We start from the raw sequence: 19,119 nt of genomic DNA on the forward strand, positions 1-19,119 counted from the left end.
CTGCCGCTTATCTGCCCATTTGACCATCCCGTCTATATCTTCCTGTAGCCCAAGACACTCAACCTCACTGTTAACCACCTGGCCGATCTTACTAATCCTACCCCCCACATAGTCATCTATGTTGTTTAAATAAATGACGAATAATAGGGGACCCAACACAGATCCTTGTGGTATGCCACTGGACACTGGCTTCCAGTCACTAAAGCAGCCTTCTGTCATCGCCCTCTGTCTCGTACAACTGAGCCAATTTTGAATCCACCTTATCAAATTACCCTGTATCCCATGTGCATTTGCCTTCTTTATAAGTCTCCCATGTGGGACCTTGTCAAAGGCTTTGCTGAAATCCATAAAAACTACATCAACTGCACTACCCTAATCTGGTCACCTCCTCAAAAATTCAATCAAATTTGTTAGGCATGACCTCCCTCTGACAAAGCCATACTGACTATCCCAGATCAATCCTTGCCTCTCCAAGTGGAGATAGATTCTCTCCTTCAGAATTTTCTCCAATAGTTTCCCTACCGCTGACGTGAGACTCACTGGTCTGTAGTCCTCTGGCTTATCTCTACAACCCTTCTTAAATAGCGGAACCACATTAGCTGGTCTCCAGTCCACTGGCACCTCCCCCGTGGCCAGAGAGGAATTAAAAATTTGGGTCAGGGCCCCTGCAATCTCCTCACTTGCCTCCCTCAGCAGTTTGGGACACAAATCATCTGGACCTGGAGATTTGTCCACTTTTAAGCCTGCCAACACCTCCAATACCTTGTAACTCCCTATATCAATTTGCTCAAGAACCTCGCAGTCCCTCTCCCCAAGTTCCATACCTTTATCCTCATTCTCTTGGATGAAGAAGGATCTGAAGTATTCGTTCAACACTCTACTGATGTCCTCCGGCTCCACCCATAGATTGCCCCCTTGGACCCTAATGGGCCCTTCTCTTTCCCTGGTTATCCTCTTCCCATTGATATACTTATAGAATATCTTGGGATTTTCCTGCTTTTACCAGCCATAACTTTCTCATAGCCCCTCTTTGCACTCCTAATTGCTTTCTTAAGCTCCACCCTGCATTTTCTGTACTCGACTAATGCCTCCACTGATTTGCTCCCCTTGTACCTGCTAAAAGCCTCTCTTTTCCTTCTCATCGTATTCTGAATATCTCTGGTCATCCATGGTTCTCTGGGCTTGTTACTCCTTCTTATCAGCCTAGAGGGAACATATTGAGCCTGTACCCGCCCCATTTCCTTTTTGAACTCCCCCTACTGCTCTTCTGTAGATTTCTCCACAAGTAGCTGTTCCCAGTCTACCTTGGCCAGATCCTGCTTTATTTTACTAAAATCCGCTCTCTCCCAATCCAAAACATTTTTTTGCAACTTGTCGATTTCTTTGTCCATAACAAGTTTAAATTGTACCATGTTGTGGTTGCTGTCACTAAAATGTTCCCCCACCACCACCTCAGCCACCTGTCCGGCTTCATTCCACAGAATTAGGCCCAGCACTGCGCCGTCCCTTGTTGGACCCTCTACATGTTGACTTAAAAAATTCTCCTGTACACATTTCAAGAAATCCATTCCTTCCAAGCCCTTAACACTATGTCTATCCCAATTAATGTTGGGAAAGTTGAAATCACCTAATATAATTACCCTATTGTTATTGTTTTTACACACCTCCGCGAATTGTGCAGATATTTACTCTTCAATTTCACACTGACTATATGGAAGTCTGTAATAAACACCTAACAATGTGGCTGCCCCTTTTTTATTTCTAAGCTCTACTCACAAAGCTTCATTCAATGCCGCCTCCAAGATATCGTCTCTCCTTACTGCAGTAACTGACTCCTTAACTAATAATGCAATGCCTCCTCCTCTTTTACCCCCTCCCCTGTCTCGCCTGAAGATTCTATATCTATATCCCGGAATGTTGAGCTGCCAATCCTGCCCCTCCCTCAACCACGTCTCTGTGGTTCAGTGTTTCTTCAGGTAGAATTTTCTGGTCCTGCCAGCAGTGGGTTTTTGTGGTGGCCGGGAGTGGAAAATTCGGAGACAGGCCAAAAGTCGGATACCCGCCAATGGGAAATCAATTCGGAATTTTCCTCTCTCCACTTTCTGATGGCGGGACGGATTTCCCACGGATCCATGTCGGCAACGCCATTTGCATGCCATGTCATGTCATGTCATGTCATGACTACTCCTTAAAAATGCTACTCGCCGGAATCACATTCCCCCTCCCAATGATGTGCAACACCAGCAGGAAATTAGACCGGTCTAAATCACGATTGGATATAAGTGGCGTGCAGCTGCCCACCCTCACTTCACTCGTGACTTTGAGGTGAGTGTAACATTCAAAGCCTACCTGCAACAGCACTGTTCCGTTTCTCAGCCATGTCAGTGCGACACCACACTGCTGGGGGTGTGGGGTTGGTCTGCTCACAGTGGGTGCTACATCGCTCAGACCGGGCTGCACTCTGAAACAGAAGCCAGCATTGTGACTGGGGTGGGGTGTGTGGGGGAAGGATGACAGAGACATGTGGCTCAATGGGGTAGGGTGGGATTTGTGGTGGGAGGGAATGGGGGATGACAATGGCAGGCCGAGGGTGGGGAAGCTGGAGCCTGACGTGGAAGACTAGAGTGCAGACACAGAAGGTGGGTGATTGAGAATTGAACTGTATGAATGGGAGAGGATGCATAGAGACTCCAGAATAGGTGGGGTGTGTTGTGTTTGTGTGGCACATAAGGGATGGATTGCGCAGAGACTCATGGAGGGGTAGGTGGAAGGGAGATTATGTTGTAATCAGTCATGAAGGAACAGGAGAGTTCACTGAAACACAGTCATAGTCCCTGGTCGCCAAGAGGTCAGAGTGAGAGATTAAAGGCAGCCTTGGGGCTTTGTGGATCTCATATCCAGGGTTTGAGAGATTAGTGGCAGGCTTGAGGCTTTGTGCATCTCATTGTCATGGTGAGAGATTAAAGGCAGTCCTGGGGCTTTGCAGGCCATGTACAGGGCTATGCATCTTAGTCCCACTCCAGAGAGGGGCAAGGCCTGTGTTCCCATTTGGGATAAGGTACAGCTTGGTGTGCAGGGCATGTTTATTGTCTTCTAGTCGGTGATGATGGGGTTGTCTCACTCGGTGCTGGGCTGCAGATGGGATGGTCATGGTTAGGAGAGGCATCTGCAGCCTGTATTTGGGGAAAAGGTAATAAAGTGTGGGGGGTACTTGAAGCTCTCCTGGGGGCGGGAATGGGGGGGGTGCTGGTTCTCCGCTGTATGTCACCATGCACACAGCCTCAAGATGGGGCGGGGGGGTAGATGGTGAGGTCTACATGGGGTATCGGGACATCAACAGTGTTAGGTTTGGAGGGGGGTAACCGGAATGTCCACCGCAATGACAATGGGATCCAGGGTTACTGGGGGAGGCTGGAGAATCACTGGAGGGAGGTCTACCTGCATATCGTGAGGTTCCAGGAAGATTGAAGGGACCCGAGCACTGACAGGGGGAGGGTCAAAGCTGGTGTCGAAGTAGAAATATAGCACCGCCATCTTGAAATCCCAAAGTTATTGCACAGTTTAAAATCGAAACTGGAAAAGAATCTGCACGGGAGGGGGTCTGAGGCAGCGTTGGAGGAGCCCATGGCTGGACTAAGGGGCCCTTTCAGGGGGCACTCTCAAACTGATTAGAGTCACAACAGTGAAATAGAATCAGAGCTGAGAGAATAGACTTCTTTGAGAAAGTGCAATTGCAGCCATTGCCTTTTGGTGTGTGGTAATAAGAGACTGCAGGAGTCATTGACTTCACAATACAGTTGCTCCATTTGAGCATTAACAAAGAGTTATGTGAGAATAGAAAATGAAGGCAACCATTAAGGAAGCACAGCTGTTGTATATCTGCCAAATCATCAATGAAAGCCTCTAAACTCTTTCAAGTTACCAACAGTCACAGATTGCAACTTCTTTCGAGTACAATCACAGTTCTTGGTTTTCCGGGAGTGGGACATGAACCCACACCCCTCTGATTCAAAGGCGAGGGTGCTATGAACTGAGCCACAGCTAACACCTCTATGAAAGCCTCTAATGTACTTCCTCCAATTGGCCTGGATAACGGGCCAAAGGGCATCCAGTCAGTGCTGAAGTGCAAGTTGAGCGTAATCAGTATACCAGATCAGAGATTGCAGGAGTGCCTTTGGTAAGATGGCACATTTCATGAACGCATTCAAATCTCTTCCAACCTCTATGGGATTAAGATGTCAAGTCTCAGGATTGGCATCTTGATCAGCTGCAAGGCTGTATCAGCGAAAAGCTAGTCATGTAGACAGGGCTCAAGGGCATGACAGTGGCTTTCTGTTTGCAAGTGGGAGGTCTACTATATTTGCCCAGTATTCAGTAATCTCTTGCATCTATCAGTCCCCAGGGAGAGGAGGATTGAATAATTGAACCTGCACTCAATTCTTCCCTCTTGATGGCAGTGATCCAATTGAGGAGGAGAAGGGCCCAGCATTGCCTAGTGCAGCTGTCAGCTGTGGCTCAGTTCATAGAACCCTCGCCTTTGAATCAGAGGGTTGTGGGTTCATGTCCCACTCCCGGAAACCAAGAACTGTGATTGTACTCGAAAGAGTTGCAATCTGTGACTGTTGATAACTCGAAAGAGTTTCCAGAGGAGGCCCAGCCTGAGGTCTTTAGTCCAGAGGAGCCTCAACAAGATCCAGAGGATAAGGGGGATAGGCCCATCCCACGGATGCAATTCACACGACCAATGGTCTACCGAAGAAGACTTCCCTATCTGGAGATGAGTGAGAGACAATGCTACGCATCAGGATTGGCATCCTGATCAGCTACAAAGCTGTAACAGTGAAAAGCTAGTCGCACAGACGCAGCTCTAGGGCATGACAGTGGCTTTCTGTTTGCAAGTAAGAGGTCTGCTATATTTGCCTGGTATTCAGTAATCTCTGCGCTTCACAAGAATGTGGTGGATCATATCTGCCGCATTCTGCAGGAGGACCTAATGCCCCATGGACTGGGAGGCCATCCTCTGCCAGTGCCCCTGAAGGTCACCGCCGCACTCAATTTTTTTGCCTGCGGATCCACTGTGGACCTATGCAGCATCTCACAGTCCTCAACACGTAAATATATCAAAGAGGTGACAGATGCCCTTGACAGTAAGGCTCATCATTAACTGAAGTTCACACTCGATGAAGCTAGCCAGCCTGCTTCTGGGGTTTGCAGCTATCTCAGGCTTCCCTCAAGTTCAGGGTGCAATCGATTGCACACATGTGGCTTTGAGAGCCCTTTGGCAGCAGCCCCTGATGTTCATTAACAGGAAAGGGTTCCACTCCCTGAGAGTTCAACTGGTGTGCAATCATTAAAAGCACGTCATGCACATTTGTGCCAGGTATCCTGGGAATTCCGACAACTCATACATCCTGAGTCACTCCCAGGCGCCTCACATATTCAAAGGGCTTCAGCAATTACAGGGCTGGCTGCTTGGGGATAAGGGGAACCCACTCAAACGATGGCTCATGACACCCGTGCATTGTCCTCAGAGCGCCTCGAAGGAGAGATACAACGTGGTGCATCACTCGACACGATCCATCATTGAACAGACCATTCGCATCCTGAAGATGTGCTTCCGATGTTTGAACTGCTCAGACGGGGCTCTGCAGTCACCTGGGTGGATGGCCCCAGGGTCTCGAGCTGCAGGTCCTCCTCCACATGCGTGCCCGAGGGCCTCTGCCTGGCTTCCTGAGGAGAAGGGGCTCATGGAGGTGGGGGGGGTCAAGATGCCCCAGCCCCTCTCGCCTAGCCACTAATGGCTCCTACCAATGCCCATAGTGATGGGAGTGCAGAGTCAAGCACAAACCTGGCAGGATCTGCTAGACCAAGGTCTCCAAGGCGGCCGCTGCCCTTCCCATGGAGACCTCGAGGCGTTTGCATATCGGAGCCATGACATTAGACAAAATGTAGACAGACTCCTCCATCCTTCGCTCCAGTCTGTTGACTGCATCTTGCAACTCTACCTGATTTTCCACTGCCTATCATTGCATCTCCAGCATGTTAGACGGCTGCTTGCAGAAGCTCATCATCTGACTCAGACTCAGTGGGTGCCTGTTCTCCAGCAGTCCTCTGAGTGCCCAAGCCCTTAACTGTCACTGCCTCCAAGTGCTGCGGAGATATGTCAGTGACGTGTTCCCCAGAATGTGACCCCAAGCCTAATCTAGATCTATGACCCACTGGGATGTGTGCCCCTGCACTGGTGGAGGGTGCAGGTGAACGCAGTGACAAGTCTTCATCTGATGCATCCTCAGCACCTTCCTCGAGGTGACCTGGGGGCTGGGGCTTATGGTTGGTTTGGAGCACTATCTGGGCCTACTGGTGCCTGTAAGAGAGAGAAGATGGGTCTAGTTCATAAGCAAGCAGAATACAACATTGCATGTCACTCACTGTGATTATCAGGATGTGATCAACTCATAGAGGGCTCATCCGTACTGGCTTGCTGGGAGAGGCCGATCTCATCTTCCCCACAGGAGCGATCTTTGTCTTCACCTGTCAGCTCGGCGACATCCTCCTCAAAGTGAGGCAGATCCTGGATGTCTGCCATCTCTCCGCCCTTCTGGGATATCACCCTCCGGTTGTGGGCGAGCTTGGCCTGCATGAAGATAAATGGAATGGAAAAAGATGAGAAGAGATGGAGGAGAGATTGGGAAGCATGTATGCCTGGTGTGTGTGCTGTGCCCTCCCCAATAAGGCTGAGGATGGAGTTTGTGCAGCATGATAGGTGAGATGCTGGTGATGTTCAAGTGTCCGTGAGACAATCAGTGCTGATATGTCCCTCGCTAATATTGTGTGAGATCCCTGAGCAGTGTAATCCTTTGAGTGCATGATGCTAATACGAGAGTGTCAAATTAGAGTGAGCTGAAGGTTGACTTGCCCTGGCAGAGCGGATGAGATCATTCATCCTCTTCCTGCATTGGGCGGGTGCTGACCTCCCTTGCAACCGCCTCCCAGGCTGGTGAGGCAAGGCTGATGGGCCTCCTGGAGCCATCCCTCGGGTAAAGGACATTCTGGTGCTGGCAGACTCCACAGATGAGGGCCTCAAGGGAGGCTGAACCTGGAAACAGCTTTTTTCTTGGGTGGAGCCTTATCAAGAAGTTTCCTGCACACAGCTGGCCTGCTCTAATTACTTTAATGTATATGTTTGGGTGGTGTTTAAATATGGCACCCAGACCTTCAACCCCATTAGGTAGCGATGGGACGGTCGAATCACCTAACCATGTGATTCGGAGAGCTACTCACCGATGCATAATTAACGAGCTTCCAAACATGAAACCGGGTGCGATTTCCCGCCCCACTGCCCAGCGGGAAATGCGCTGCGAAACCCACCCACCGCCGCACTTAGTCTCCAGAATGGAAAATTTGGCCCTGAGGGTGGAATTGTCCAGTCCTATTGGCAGTGGGCATCATGGCAGGCATGAGTGGACAAATGGCGAGAAGGCCAAAAATCAGTTGTATGCTGTCGTGAAACCAGTTTGCAATCGTCCGCTCCACCCATCTATGATCTTTCCCTCTGCTGCACATCAGGAACCTAATTTCAATCCTTCATTATAAGCCCTGCTCACTGGAATCACCCCCCATGCTGGATCACCCAGGATCACACTGACATGCACCTGGCGATCTACACTGCACTCAGGACTTTGAGGTTCGCTTGCCTACCTAGCTTCGGGCAGCAATCACGGCCATCAGCGCCAGGCTTCACTGGCAGTACCACATCACTTTTAAGGGGGTTTCACAGGCAGGTCCCTACCTTCTAGACCAGCCATAAGGTGGGGGTAGCTTTTCAACAGCTGCAGGGGTTTTTTTTTGTTCATGGGATGTGGTCGTCACTGGCTAGGCCAGCATTTATTACCCAATCCTAATTGCCCTTGTTCAGAGGGCATTTCAGAGTTAACCACATTCCTGTGGGCCTGGAGTCACATGTAGGCCAGACCCACAGATTTCTTTAGTGAACCAGATGGGTTTTTATAACAATCAGCAATGGTTTCATGGTCATCATTAGACTTTTAATTCCAGATTTGTATCTGCTGTGGTGGGATTTGAACCCAGGTCCTCAGAGAATTGCCCTGGGTCTCTGCATTACCAATCCAGTGACAATACCACTACGCCACCACCTCACCTGAGGAGAAGAGAGAGAAGTGGCCTCGAGCAAGGGAACAGGCTTCATTGCGAGGGCTGTGCTGGGGTGAGAGGGTATCCCAAGGTGTGTGTGGGGACAAGATGGTGAGGGCTGAGGAGTCTCTAGAGGAGATGAGGCCAGATGGAGATGTGAGGATGTGTGTGAGAGAGTGAGTGGTGATGTCCTTTGAGCTGGCAGTGAGTGAGATGCCAGTGAATGTGTGATGGCCTTGTGAGTGTGTGAGTTTAGAGTGATGAGATGGTACAGATGGCAGCACAGATGAGATCATTCATCCTGTTTCTGCACTGGATGGCTAACCTCTTGTGCACAGCGTTGGCACTGACCACCTCTGCCACCGCCTCCCAAGCCAGGGTGGTGAGATTGCTGGACCTTCTGCGGCCAGAGCTGGGGCTGGAAGACATCACGGTGGGCCTCTAAAAGGTATTCCAGCGACGGGACACTGAACTCTTTTTCACTGGAGCAGTCCTGGGTTGCAAGCATTGAGAACTGTGTGCATGGCTGCAATTTAGATATGGCACCTGGAGTGAGGAAACGGTGAGGTAATGGCATGGCGGGTGATTCAGAGGCCGCCTGCAGCGAGACAGCGTGTTTCCTGTGGTTGCATAATTAACGAAGTGGGAAGTGGACAATACAGCATGAAAATCTGCTATTGCGGCTTGCCGGTAAGACATCGTTTTTCATGCCCATTACCAAACTTAGTGCAAATCTGGGGCAATTCTGTCCGTTATGTTCAAAACAATATTCATGGTAAAATTTGGCATCCAAATACAAAAATGTAGAGTTGCTTTTCATTCCCTCCATCTTCAAACATGCTTACAGAATTTATAATCAGCACTTGCTATCAAGTGCTATCAAAGACATGCTATCAAAACTTTTCCTCTTGCATTCATCAGCACAGAGACAAGAATACCAAATTTCAAAGGGAGCAACAATTTATTCTACATTAGAAAAGGCAGCTGATTGGTTGGCAAGTCAACTTTGATTTGTCAAGACGTTGCCATGGAGAATGCGCCCATATTTTGTTTAATCCAAAAAGGGCGCAAAGCCTGGACATGTTATTTTTTTCCTGCAGAGGACAGGTCCCTGCGCATGAAGTAGCTTCTAGCAAGCATAAGTGAGCTACATTGCAAACCTGACTGACCATCTTAAATTTGTTGTTAGTGGAATTCTTAGCACACTCGGGAAGTACTGTCCAATCAGGGAATCACTTCTGACTTTACACATTATGTCCTGAGTTTTGCAAGCATGGGCTGCTTGAGTACAGTCAGTACTCTGCCTATTGTGAACAGCCGAAGGGGTGTCCTGTTTGATACGATCCAGTCGTTGAGACGTATGGCCTGCTCATACTGGCACTGAAACTCATATACCACATTACTCATTTGCGTGGTAGGCAGAACGTCTTTTTGGCTCGATGGCAGCATCCTGTTAGTGGAAAATACCACTCGTGTAGCTACTGCATTGTAGCAGCGTGAAACAGCTAGCTTCACCTGTTGCTCAGGTTTATGAGATACCTTGCCCTTTCAGGGTAATTTGAGGTAGACTGGGCAATTTCCAGGTCTGAAGGTAGCAGCCTTCGGCCCATTCGCGAGCACGCGCGATACAGAGCGAGCAATGATCTGATCAGGGTGGCTATTATCTTGCAGGATAGCTTTGATGCTTCCCTGTTCTGGAGCACAAGCTGGCACGGTGAGCAAACAACTGGCAGGTCAGACCAACAGCACATCCTTTCGGCTGTTCGGCAGAGTAATGACAGGACTCAACCCAGCCCGTGCTTGCAAAACTCATTTGCTTGTTTTGGTATTTTCTCACAGTGTTTCATTTTTCAATCTTTAGTCGGGGGCGGTGTGTCTGCACGCTGCAGCAAGAAGAGGGCACACAGCTGTTGTGAAAGCTTTGCTCCAGAAGGGAGCACACATCGATGCTAAAACGAAGGACCGCTACACGGCCCTACACATTGCAGTGGAGCACTGCAAACCCATGGTGGTACAGACCCTGCTGGGCTTTGGGGCCCAGGTGCAGCTTAAAGGCGGCAAGGTAAGATTTAGGCACGATATAGTGGGGACTGAATAACAATGCACTTTTTTTTTCACTTGTTTCCTAAAGGTAGGTCATGTTGGCAAAGGTGTATTTATTGCTCATCCCTAGTTGCCCTGAGAAGGTGGTGGGCCATCTTGAAACCATAGCAATCCCCCAAAATATAACTGATTCAAATAGCACATCTTGGCTCAGGGCGATTAACCGGAACTCAGTTGCCTGGAGCTGCTGTGTTTAGTTCCACGTTGCTTTCTTAAATGATAGAATAAAGCATTGTGGGTGTCATTAATATATACAGTGCAAAAGATGAATCAAGAGTTTTTTGCTGGGTTCCTGTTTCAACAGAACTGGGTTAGTTAGGTCGTTGTACCTCTGGGAATGACTCCACACAAGACTGATTGGATGATACTTTCTTCTCTGACTATGCTTAAGGTCCCTAAATAAATGTGATATTTTGTAGACAACTGACAAAACTAATGGGGAACTGGAAATCAGTCAGATCGATAGACATGAGCAATAAGCTTCAAATCCAACCAGATATGATGGGCAGGAAGCGGTTAGACCAAGGTACAAAGTTAGGCAGTTACAAATGGGTTCATAGGTAGGTGAATAGACAAAATGGTAAGTCAACCCAAGGTAGTTCTACCATGGCACAACCTAGAAATGTAAGGCCTGCAGCTAAACTTGACTGCCAGATAATATTTTGCCATCATAAAATGTTGCCATTCAAAATTTGATTCAAGTATCAGCACCAGTACTCTTTTGAAATTGGGAATGAAGATAGAATTTTTCCCAATCCCAAACCTGCACTATAGCAAGCTTGGTAATTCCTGATGTTGACAACCAAATGGATGTAAGTGGAAGAAAGTGTCCCGTTCCCAAGAACTGAAAATTACAAAATTTCATCTACCCATAAAAAGAGAAAGATCAATTGAAGTTTTGATGAAAAGAGACGAGAATTCCCTGTTTTGTGTGTACATGGTGATAGATTCACCTCATTCCATTTCATGTGGAGCATAAACACAGAATGGAACTGTTGGGCCAAATGACCTGCTTCTGTTCTGTAATTACCATATAATACTGGAAACAGCATAGCTCAACCAACAACAGCAAAGTAGATTAACTGGTCATTCGTCGCATTGCAATTGCTGGGATCTTCCTGTGCACAAATTGGTGCTTGATTACCCTACAATACAACAGTAACTACTCTTCAAAAATACTTAGTTGGCTGTGAAAGGTTCTGGAACAACATAAGGTCACAAAAGATATTATATAAAATGTAAGTTTCTTTCTTTCACGACCCGTTAGCTCCACTGAGCACCCTGAAGTGAATGTGAATGCACAAAACAGGTTGAAAAATGGAACTCTGCTTCACCATATTTAGGGTTATAAAGAGAAATGCCTGTTGTACAGCTGAACCCTTTGAGCTTACTTTTATTAATCTTTTGCCACTGCTTCCAGCTAATAGTTGATTGATGCTGTATTTCTCTCTACAGGCTCAGGAGACTGCATTACACATTGCAGCTCGGGTTAAAGATGGTGAGAAAGTGGCAGAGTTGCTGTTAAAAAGTGGGGCTGACGTAAACGCAGATCAAGAGGTGAGCATGTGTTTTTATAATCAAAACTGCTGGTTAGTGATGCAAAAAGCATTTCATGCTGCAGCTCGAATTTTGGAGAATTGGGCTATAATTTATGCTGGGGTTTTGATTAGATCCTAAGTGGAACCATTCATTATTCTTTTATAACTCTGCATAAAACAAAACATAGTAATATGACTTAAAAACTAAACAAAGGCCAATAGTTTTCCTTGCTGCCATTTATGATAAAGGAATTACTCTGCAATCATAAAGTACATTCACATTGGAACAAGGGGCTGAATTCTGCGGTCGGTGAGCGGAGGTGGGGCCCGCTCACCAACGTGTAAAATGACGTGCATGACGTCAGGCGGGCGTCCTGACATCACCGCGCATCATTTAGATTTCCAGTTCAGCGGGCAGGCAGCTGAGTCAACTGTACTGTAAAAGGCCTATTAAGGCCAGTTAAAATCTAATTTAAGCAATTAAATGAGCTGCCGTCCAAGCTTAAGGCGGCCTTCGCATTTTTCATGAAACCTCAAATTCAATAAAAAATTTTTAAATAATTCTTTGACATGTCCCAGCTCATGTGGGACATGTGTCACATGAGGGGACATGTTTTAAAAGTTTTAATTACTTTATTTCAGTTTTTAAATATCGAACCGATCTCCCTGAGGCACCTCTGTGCCTCAGGGAGATTTCTAGCGCTTGTCCTGACTCCGGGAATTCCCTCCGCCCGCACAGGGAGTGCGCAGCGCTTCCGGGCGAGCGTCATGCTGGGCGGGTCTTGATTGGCCCGCCTACATAAAATGGCGGTGCGGTCCCAATCGGAGGCACCGATCGGGTCCGCTCCCACCCCCACACAACCTTCCCCCCACCAGCGGTGGAGGAAAGATTTTTCCCAAGGAGTCTGACGTATAAGTTGCACTGTGAGGGACAGACGACAGACTGGATGAACCCCAGCTAATTTTTTTGTTTTCAGAATTCTGAATATCTTTGGTTTCTCTTATGCTGCTTGGTCTCTACTTTGTGTCTGAGCAAGAGGTTTTTGTTTACACATATATACTTATCAATGGGTTTAGAATTATAGAGATTACCGAGGGAGAAAGAAACAGGTTGGAGTAGAGAGAGAAAAAGAAACAGTAAGGAAGAGAAAGATACTATGGTGTAGGAAATTACACACATGTTATGTTAAAGTGCAGACCAAGTGCTGTGCCCATGGGATCTTTTGAGGCCAAATTGCCTATGAATATAAAAACTGGCAGTGAAGAAATGCAAATGCAGTAATATTATCTTGTGTTCCAAATGTCTGAATTGAGGTTTGAATTATAAATGCTTTAGTCCTATATCCGAAGTAAGTGGATCAAACTATACATCTATAAGCTAGCATTTTTTTAAATAACCAAACTTATGAACAAATTAAACATCGTTCTTCTCTATGTCTAGGAATTTTTTAAGAAAAGCAGACTTGAATATAGCTACAACTGAATCACATGGTTTCATATCAGCTCCATTATAACACGGTGTTTCTGTATTGGACCAGCACTTAGTTATTTTGTTAAATACAAGCAAACTCAATGCTAACATCAATCTCTGCTTTAGCAAATCAAATCATAACAAAGATGTAAACAATTTTAAATTCTACAACTCTGCAGTTGAGCTTTATTATTTTGACAAAACATGTGATAAAATGAATTTATGGGGGGTTTTTTATGGAGATGATGGGGGTCTCAGCCTCCGGCTGGAGAGCTGATGAGAGACCTGTACTGCCTCCTCCGGGAAGGCCTGCCAGTATTATGTACCCATCAGGGGATTGAGAGGTCACCAGCTGGCCTTCCATGGGATCAGAATCCCCTGGGCAGGAAGTCCTGCCCATCGACAGCTACAGGCCAATCAGAGACTTGTAGTTCTTTTGCTCAGCAGACCCACTGGGGAGGCAGTGGCTGCTGCCAGAACGACACCCAACTGAGGCCAAGGCCGCAAAGTAACCCAGATAAGTGATGACGGGGGGGGGGGGGGCTTTCACGGAGTGTATGGGGCTGAGCAGCAAGGGCGGTGGGGGTGGCTCTCAGTGGCTCCTCCCCCCTACTTTCCGATGCTGGGTCCCTCAATCAGGCGCTGGGTGCCTTTGAATGAGGGACTCCCCTGGGACACCACAAGCAATACACAGAGGTTTGTATGACATGGTGACAGACCTGCCCGCCACTGGGCTGTTACTAGTGGTGGCAGGAAGAGCAGGAAGAGGCCCTTAATTGGTCTTTAATTGCCCCTTAAGGGTCTCATTTGGTGGCGAGGTGGGGAGGCTGTCAACACTGGACCCCACTCGCCACCATCCCGCCAGATTAAATGCCTTCCCTATCTCCAAACCCACCCGGGGGGGTGGGGAGGGTGACCACAGTTCTCTAGAAATTATACAGGTGCACTAATATAGTTCACAGAATCAAAGAATTGTTACGGTGTAGAAAGAGGCCATTCAGCCCATCATGTCTGCACCGGCTCTCTGAGCATTTTAACTTAGTGCCAATCTCCTGCCTTTTCCCCGTAACCCTGCACATTGTTTCTACTTAGATAAAATCTAATGCCCTCAAACAAACCTACCTCCACCACACTTCCATGCAGTGCATTCCAAACCCGAGCTACTCACTGTGTGAAAATGTTTTTTCTCACCTTGCACTTGCTTCCTTTGAAAAACAGTTTAAAACTTTGCCTTCTGGTTTTTGATCTGTTTACGAGTGGGGACAGTTTCTCCCTATCTACTCTGTCCAGGCCCCTCATTATTTTGAAAACTTCAATTATGTCTCCTCTCAACCTTCTCCTCTCCAAGGAAAACAGTCCCAACTTCTCCAATCTGTCCTCATAATTGAAGTCTCATCCCTGGAACCATTCTCGTAAACCTCTTCTGCACTCTTTCCAATGCGTTCACATCCTTCCTATAGTGTGCTGCCCAGAACTGTGTACAATACTCGAGCTGAGGTCTAACCAGTGTCTTATATAAGTTCATCATAACCCTCCAGCTATGCCCCTATTAATGAAGCCTAGAATACTGTATGCTTTAGAAACAGCTTTCTTTACCTGCCCTGCCACCTTTAATGACTTATGTACATATACACCCAGCTCTCTCTGCTCCTGTACGCCTTTTAGAATAGTATCCTTTACCATAAGACCATAAGATGTAGGAGCAGTAGTAGGCCATTCGGCCCATCGAGTCTGCTCCACCGTTCAATGAGATCGTGGCTGATCTGATAATCCTCAACTCCACTTTCCTGCCTTTTCCCCATAACCCTTGATTCCCTTACTTCGCTTACTTTATTTTATACTGTCTCTCCATATTCTCTGTACCAAAGCGTATCACCTCACACTTCTCCACATTGAACTTCATCTGCCACCTATCTGCCCACTCCACCAATGTGTCATTGTCCTTTTGAAGTTCTACACTGTCCTCTTCACAGTTTACAATTCTCCCAAGTTTTGTGTCATCTGAAAACTTTGAAATTGTCCCCTGCACATCAAGATCTAGATCATTTATATATATCAGGAAGAGCAAAGGTCCCAATACCGACCCCTAGTGAACTCCACTACAAGCCTTCTTCCAGCCCGAAAAATACCCATTAACCATTATTCTCTGTTTCTATCCCTCAGCCAATCTTGTATCCATGGGCAGGATCTTTAAGTCGGCGAGCGGGGGGGCGGAACGCTCTCACCGATGCGCAAAATGACGCGGGATGACGTCAGGCGGAACTCCCGATGTCACCCCGCGTCATCTCCATTTTCAGGTCGGTGGGGGCGCAGCCGCATCAGCTGTGCTCCCGCCGACCTGTCAACGGCCTATTGAGGCCATTTAAAAAGTTGTTAACCTAATTAATGGACCTGTGGTTGATGGGCAGGCCGGGAGCACTGGCGGGCTTCAGAAAAAGCATGAAACCTCATCCACGGGCGGGATGAGCTTTCATGAAGCTTTTTAGAAATAATATAAATGTTTGATTTAAAGTGATGGACATGTCCCAACTCATATGGCAGTGTCACATGAGGGGACATGTCAGGGAAATTTTGTTTTTGTACCTTTACCATTTTTAAATTTGGAGCCGATACCCCTGAGGCAGCACTTAGCCTCAGGGAGATCAGTGCGCTCTTTCGTGCATAGTGCTTCCTGGCGGACATCATGCTGGGCGGGCCTTAATTGGCCCGCCCATGTAAAATGGCGGCGCGCCCTCAACTGGGGGCACCGATCGGAGGGGTGCCTGCCTGCGCCCGCTCCTGCACTTCTCCCCAACAAGGGGACAATTCTTCCCTATGTTGCAACTGTCCCTTTTATTCCATGACCTATAGCTTTCCTCACAAATCTGATGTGTGGCATTGCATCGAATGCTTTTGGAAGTCCATATCCACCACACCAATGGCCTTGTCCTCATCAACCATCTCTGACACCTCTTCAAAGAATTCCGACAAATTAATTAGACATGATTTTCCCTTAGCAAATCCATGCTGACTCTTCCGAATCAATCCACATTTTTCCATGTGACTATTAATTCTATCCCGAATAATTCTTTATATAGAAGGAAATAAAATGGTGTTTTACAACAAGGAAGCATCAATAGCTATAAAAAGAAACGCAGCTACTCCTCCAGTTTTACCGATGCAATCGTGACTTTGGTTCCAGCTGTGCCTAAGTTCAGAAGGTAAATCTATGCCGGCACCTTACTGACTTGAGTGCAGAAAAACCATGGGAGCTTTTGCATGAGTGTAGGGCTAAAGAACTGAGCAGGAGAGAATTTCAGGCACAAACATTCAAGGAAATTAGCATGTGATGGTCAGTGTGAAACTGGTAGCTGTGCATGAATTTCTTTGGAACAAAAGGTGCAACTCTGTCCTTACACCAAAGTTATATCAGCAAGTTCCAGGATATCCCAGTCCTATTGTCTGACTGGCTATTCTTTACTGGCTATAGTGAATGTTTCTGTGATTTTCATGTTTTATTTGTTTTGCTGTCGGCAGAACGGTGAAACAGCCATGCATGTTGCGGCTCGTCACGGCAACTTGAAAATGATCCAGGCGTTGATTGAGGAGGGAGGAGATTTAACATGGCAGTCAAAGGTAAAGAGGACCCACTACTGCAAACAGATAAAAGAATGCAAAATAGGTGCAACAGCTAAATTCCATTCTAGGTAATTAGCCATAGTCCACAAAGGACTATAGGCATTTCTTTCCATTAGAGAGAAACAATTGGCTAGATATAGCTGACACCACTCCACAAGTGAGGAGGCAGGCATCCATGAACTACCACAGATGGTAGGGATATTGAATCTGACCATTGGTGTCATTCTGTAACACACTCTAGCCATCTAGCCACCTGAGCTAACTGACCCCTAATCTATTAACAGCATGTATTAGAATTACATTGAAATTTAGAGACAGGCTATTTGACCCAACAGGTCTAAGTCCATGTTTGTGCTCCACAAGGGCCTCCACACATCTTTCTTCACCTCAGTCTATTGTTAGGAAATAGAGATTGTTTAAGTAAGTTATATGTGTATTTGGGTGTGTTAGGAATAAGGTATATCTTTCTCTTGGAAGAATTTAAAGGATCACTTCCACCTTTAGTTAGAACCCATGTTGAAGACCAGAGGGTTAAAACAGCTGGACAGACAGCAGAGATAGCCAACAATTATGAACTGGTCCCTAGACCTAAACCCTTTTTCTGTCATCCCCACAAACCCAAGAAGGATAGAAGATAGGAAGGTGAAAGGAAGGCAAAGTAGCCAGGGAAGAGAAGGGACATTTGGGAATTCCCAAGAAATTTCTCCTCAGACCAGGAAGGAAGGTGCTGAAGGTGAAAGTGAGATTTGAAGGCCTAAGTGTTGCAATTGTAACAAGGTGGGACATGTTCGGGCAGATTGCTGGAATCTAAATGGTAAAGCAATTTCGGTAGTAGGAACGCCTAAAGAATCCTAAAGAAAGGTTGCATCAGACAAGGTAATGGTTGTTAAAACTGTAGCAGTAGTACAAATGAAATGCGTTCCCTCAGAACATACAGGAAAGGGGGAAAAAAATAAAAACAAAAAGCTAAAAGCTACTGCGGATGCTGGAAATCCAAAACAAAAACAGAATTACCTGGAAAAACTCAGCAGGTCTGGCAGCATCGGCAGAGAAGAAATCAGTTAACGTTTCGAGCCTTCATGGCCCTTCGGCAGAACTGGAGCATAGTTAGAAGAAGGGAGAAATATAAACTGGTTTAAGGTGGGTGGGGGGGTGGGGGGGGAGAGACATTGAGGGTGTGGTGATTGTGGAGATGAGCAGATAATCAAAAGATGTCACAGACAAAAGGGTCAAAGAGGTGTTGAAGGTGGTGATATTTGTCTAAGAAAAGTGCTAATTAAGAATGGAAGACAGGATATTCAAAGTACAGCTCTAGTGGGGGATATGGTTCCGGATAGTCCAGGGAATTCCTCTTTGATTACTGGTGAAGGAGGTCAGGCTTTTAGAAGTTCTGGGTGTTTTGTCTCAGAGTGAGAAGTGTTCCCTTACTCCTCCACCAAAATGAGTAAACAGATTAAAATTTTGAGAGATACTGGGGCAGATCAATCATTGATGGTGGCTGATGATGTAATTTGTGTTCCATGTAGTTTTATGAAGGAAAAAGTATTAATAAGAGATATTAATGGAATTTATGAACCTGTTTCTTTGTGTAAAGTGAACTTACAAAGTCACTTTGTAAATGGAATTGTTATAGTGGGAATTATTCCTAAATCACCTATTGAAGGGCTGGGTTTTATTCTGGATAATGATTTGGCTAGTGGAGGCAGTAATGTGGTGATGACTGTATTGAAGCAGGCAGTTGTTCATACTGATCTTAACCAACTTCGGAAAACTACCATGTCTAAAAATAAAACAGTTATTGAAGATAGCAAGCAATTACAGGAAAACCTGATTAAAGTGGAAAACTAACATACATTTACAAAAGAGGAGTTCGCTAATGAAAAAAGAGAATTGGTGCGAACAATTGAGAATCAGTCACAGAAAGTGGAACACTTGACTGAGGACTTGAAATGTCTAAATGCTAAACTTGTAGGAGCAAATCTAACAAAGGTCAGTCTTCAGTTAAAACTGGATGAACTTCAAGCATCAGTAGTTGCGATGAAATATGGTGGAAAATGCCTTGAACACGAAAAGGAATTGTTGGTAAATCAGAATAATTGGTTGAATGTAGAATTAAAAACCAAGACTAACGAACTGTTAGAACTTTGTCGGGAAAAGAGCAATGAGATACTCGAACTTCAATGCAAGCTGGAGAAAAAGAAGAAGATGTGTGGTATGGTGTGTCACAGTTCCAAAGTT

General features: G+C 46.4%; 1 protein-coding gene across 1 annotated transcript in view; it reads left to right on the forward strand.

Annotated features, from left to right (window-relative positions):
- The window catches only part of trpn1 (transient receptor potential cation channel, subfamily N, member 1), a 331,698-nt gene that overhangs the window by 205,298 nt on the left and 107,281 nt on the right, over window positions 1-19,119 (forward strand). The window contains exons 10-12 of the mRNA XM_078540988.1: window positions 10,013-10,213; window positions 11,710-11,811; window positions 16,780-16,878. Coding sequence (XP_078397114.1) covers window positions 10,013-10,213; window positions 11,710-11,811; window positions 16,780-16,878 — 402 coding nt within the window. The remainder of the gene's footprint in view (window positions 1-10,012; window positions 10,214-11,709; window positions 11,812-16,779; window positions 16,879-19,119) is intronic.

The sequence above is a fragment of the Cetorhinus maximus genome, chromosome 4 (assembly GCF_964194155.1).
Source record: "Cetorhinus maximus chromosome 4, sCetMax3.hap1.1, whole genome shotgun sequence".
In the NCBI taxonomy this organism is placed as follows: domain Eukaryota; kingdom Metazoa; phylum Chordata; class Chondrichthyes; order Lamniformes; family Cetorhinidae; genus Cetorhinus; species Cetorhinus maximus.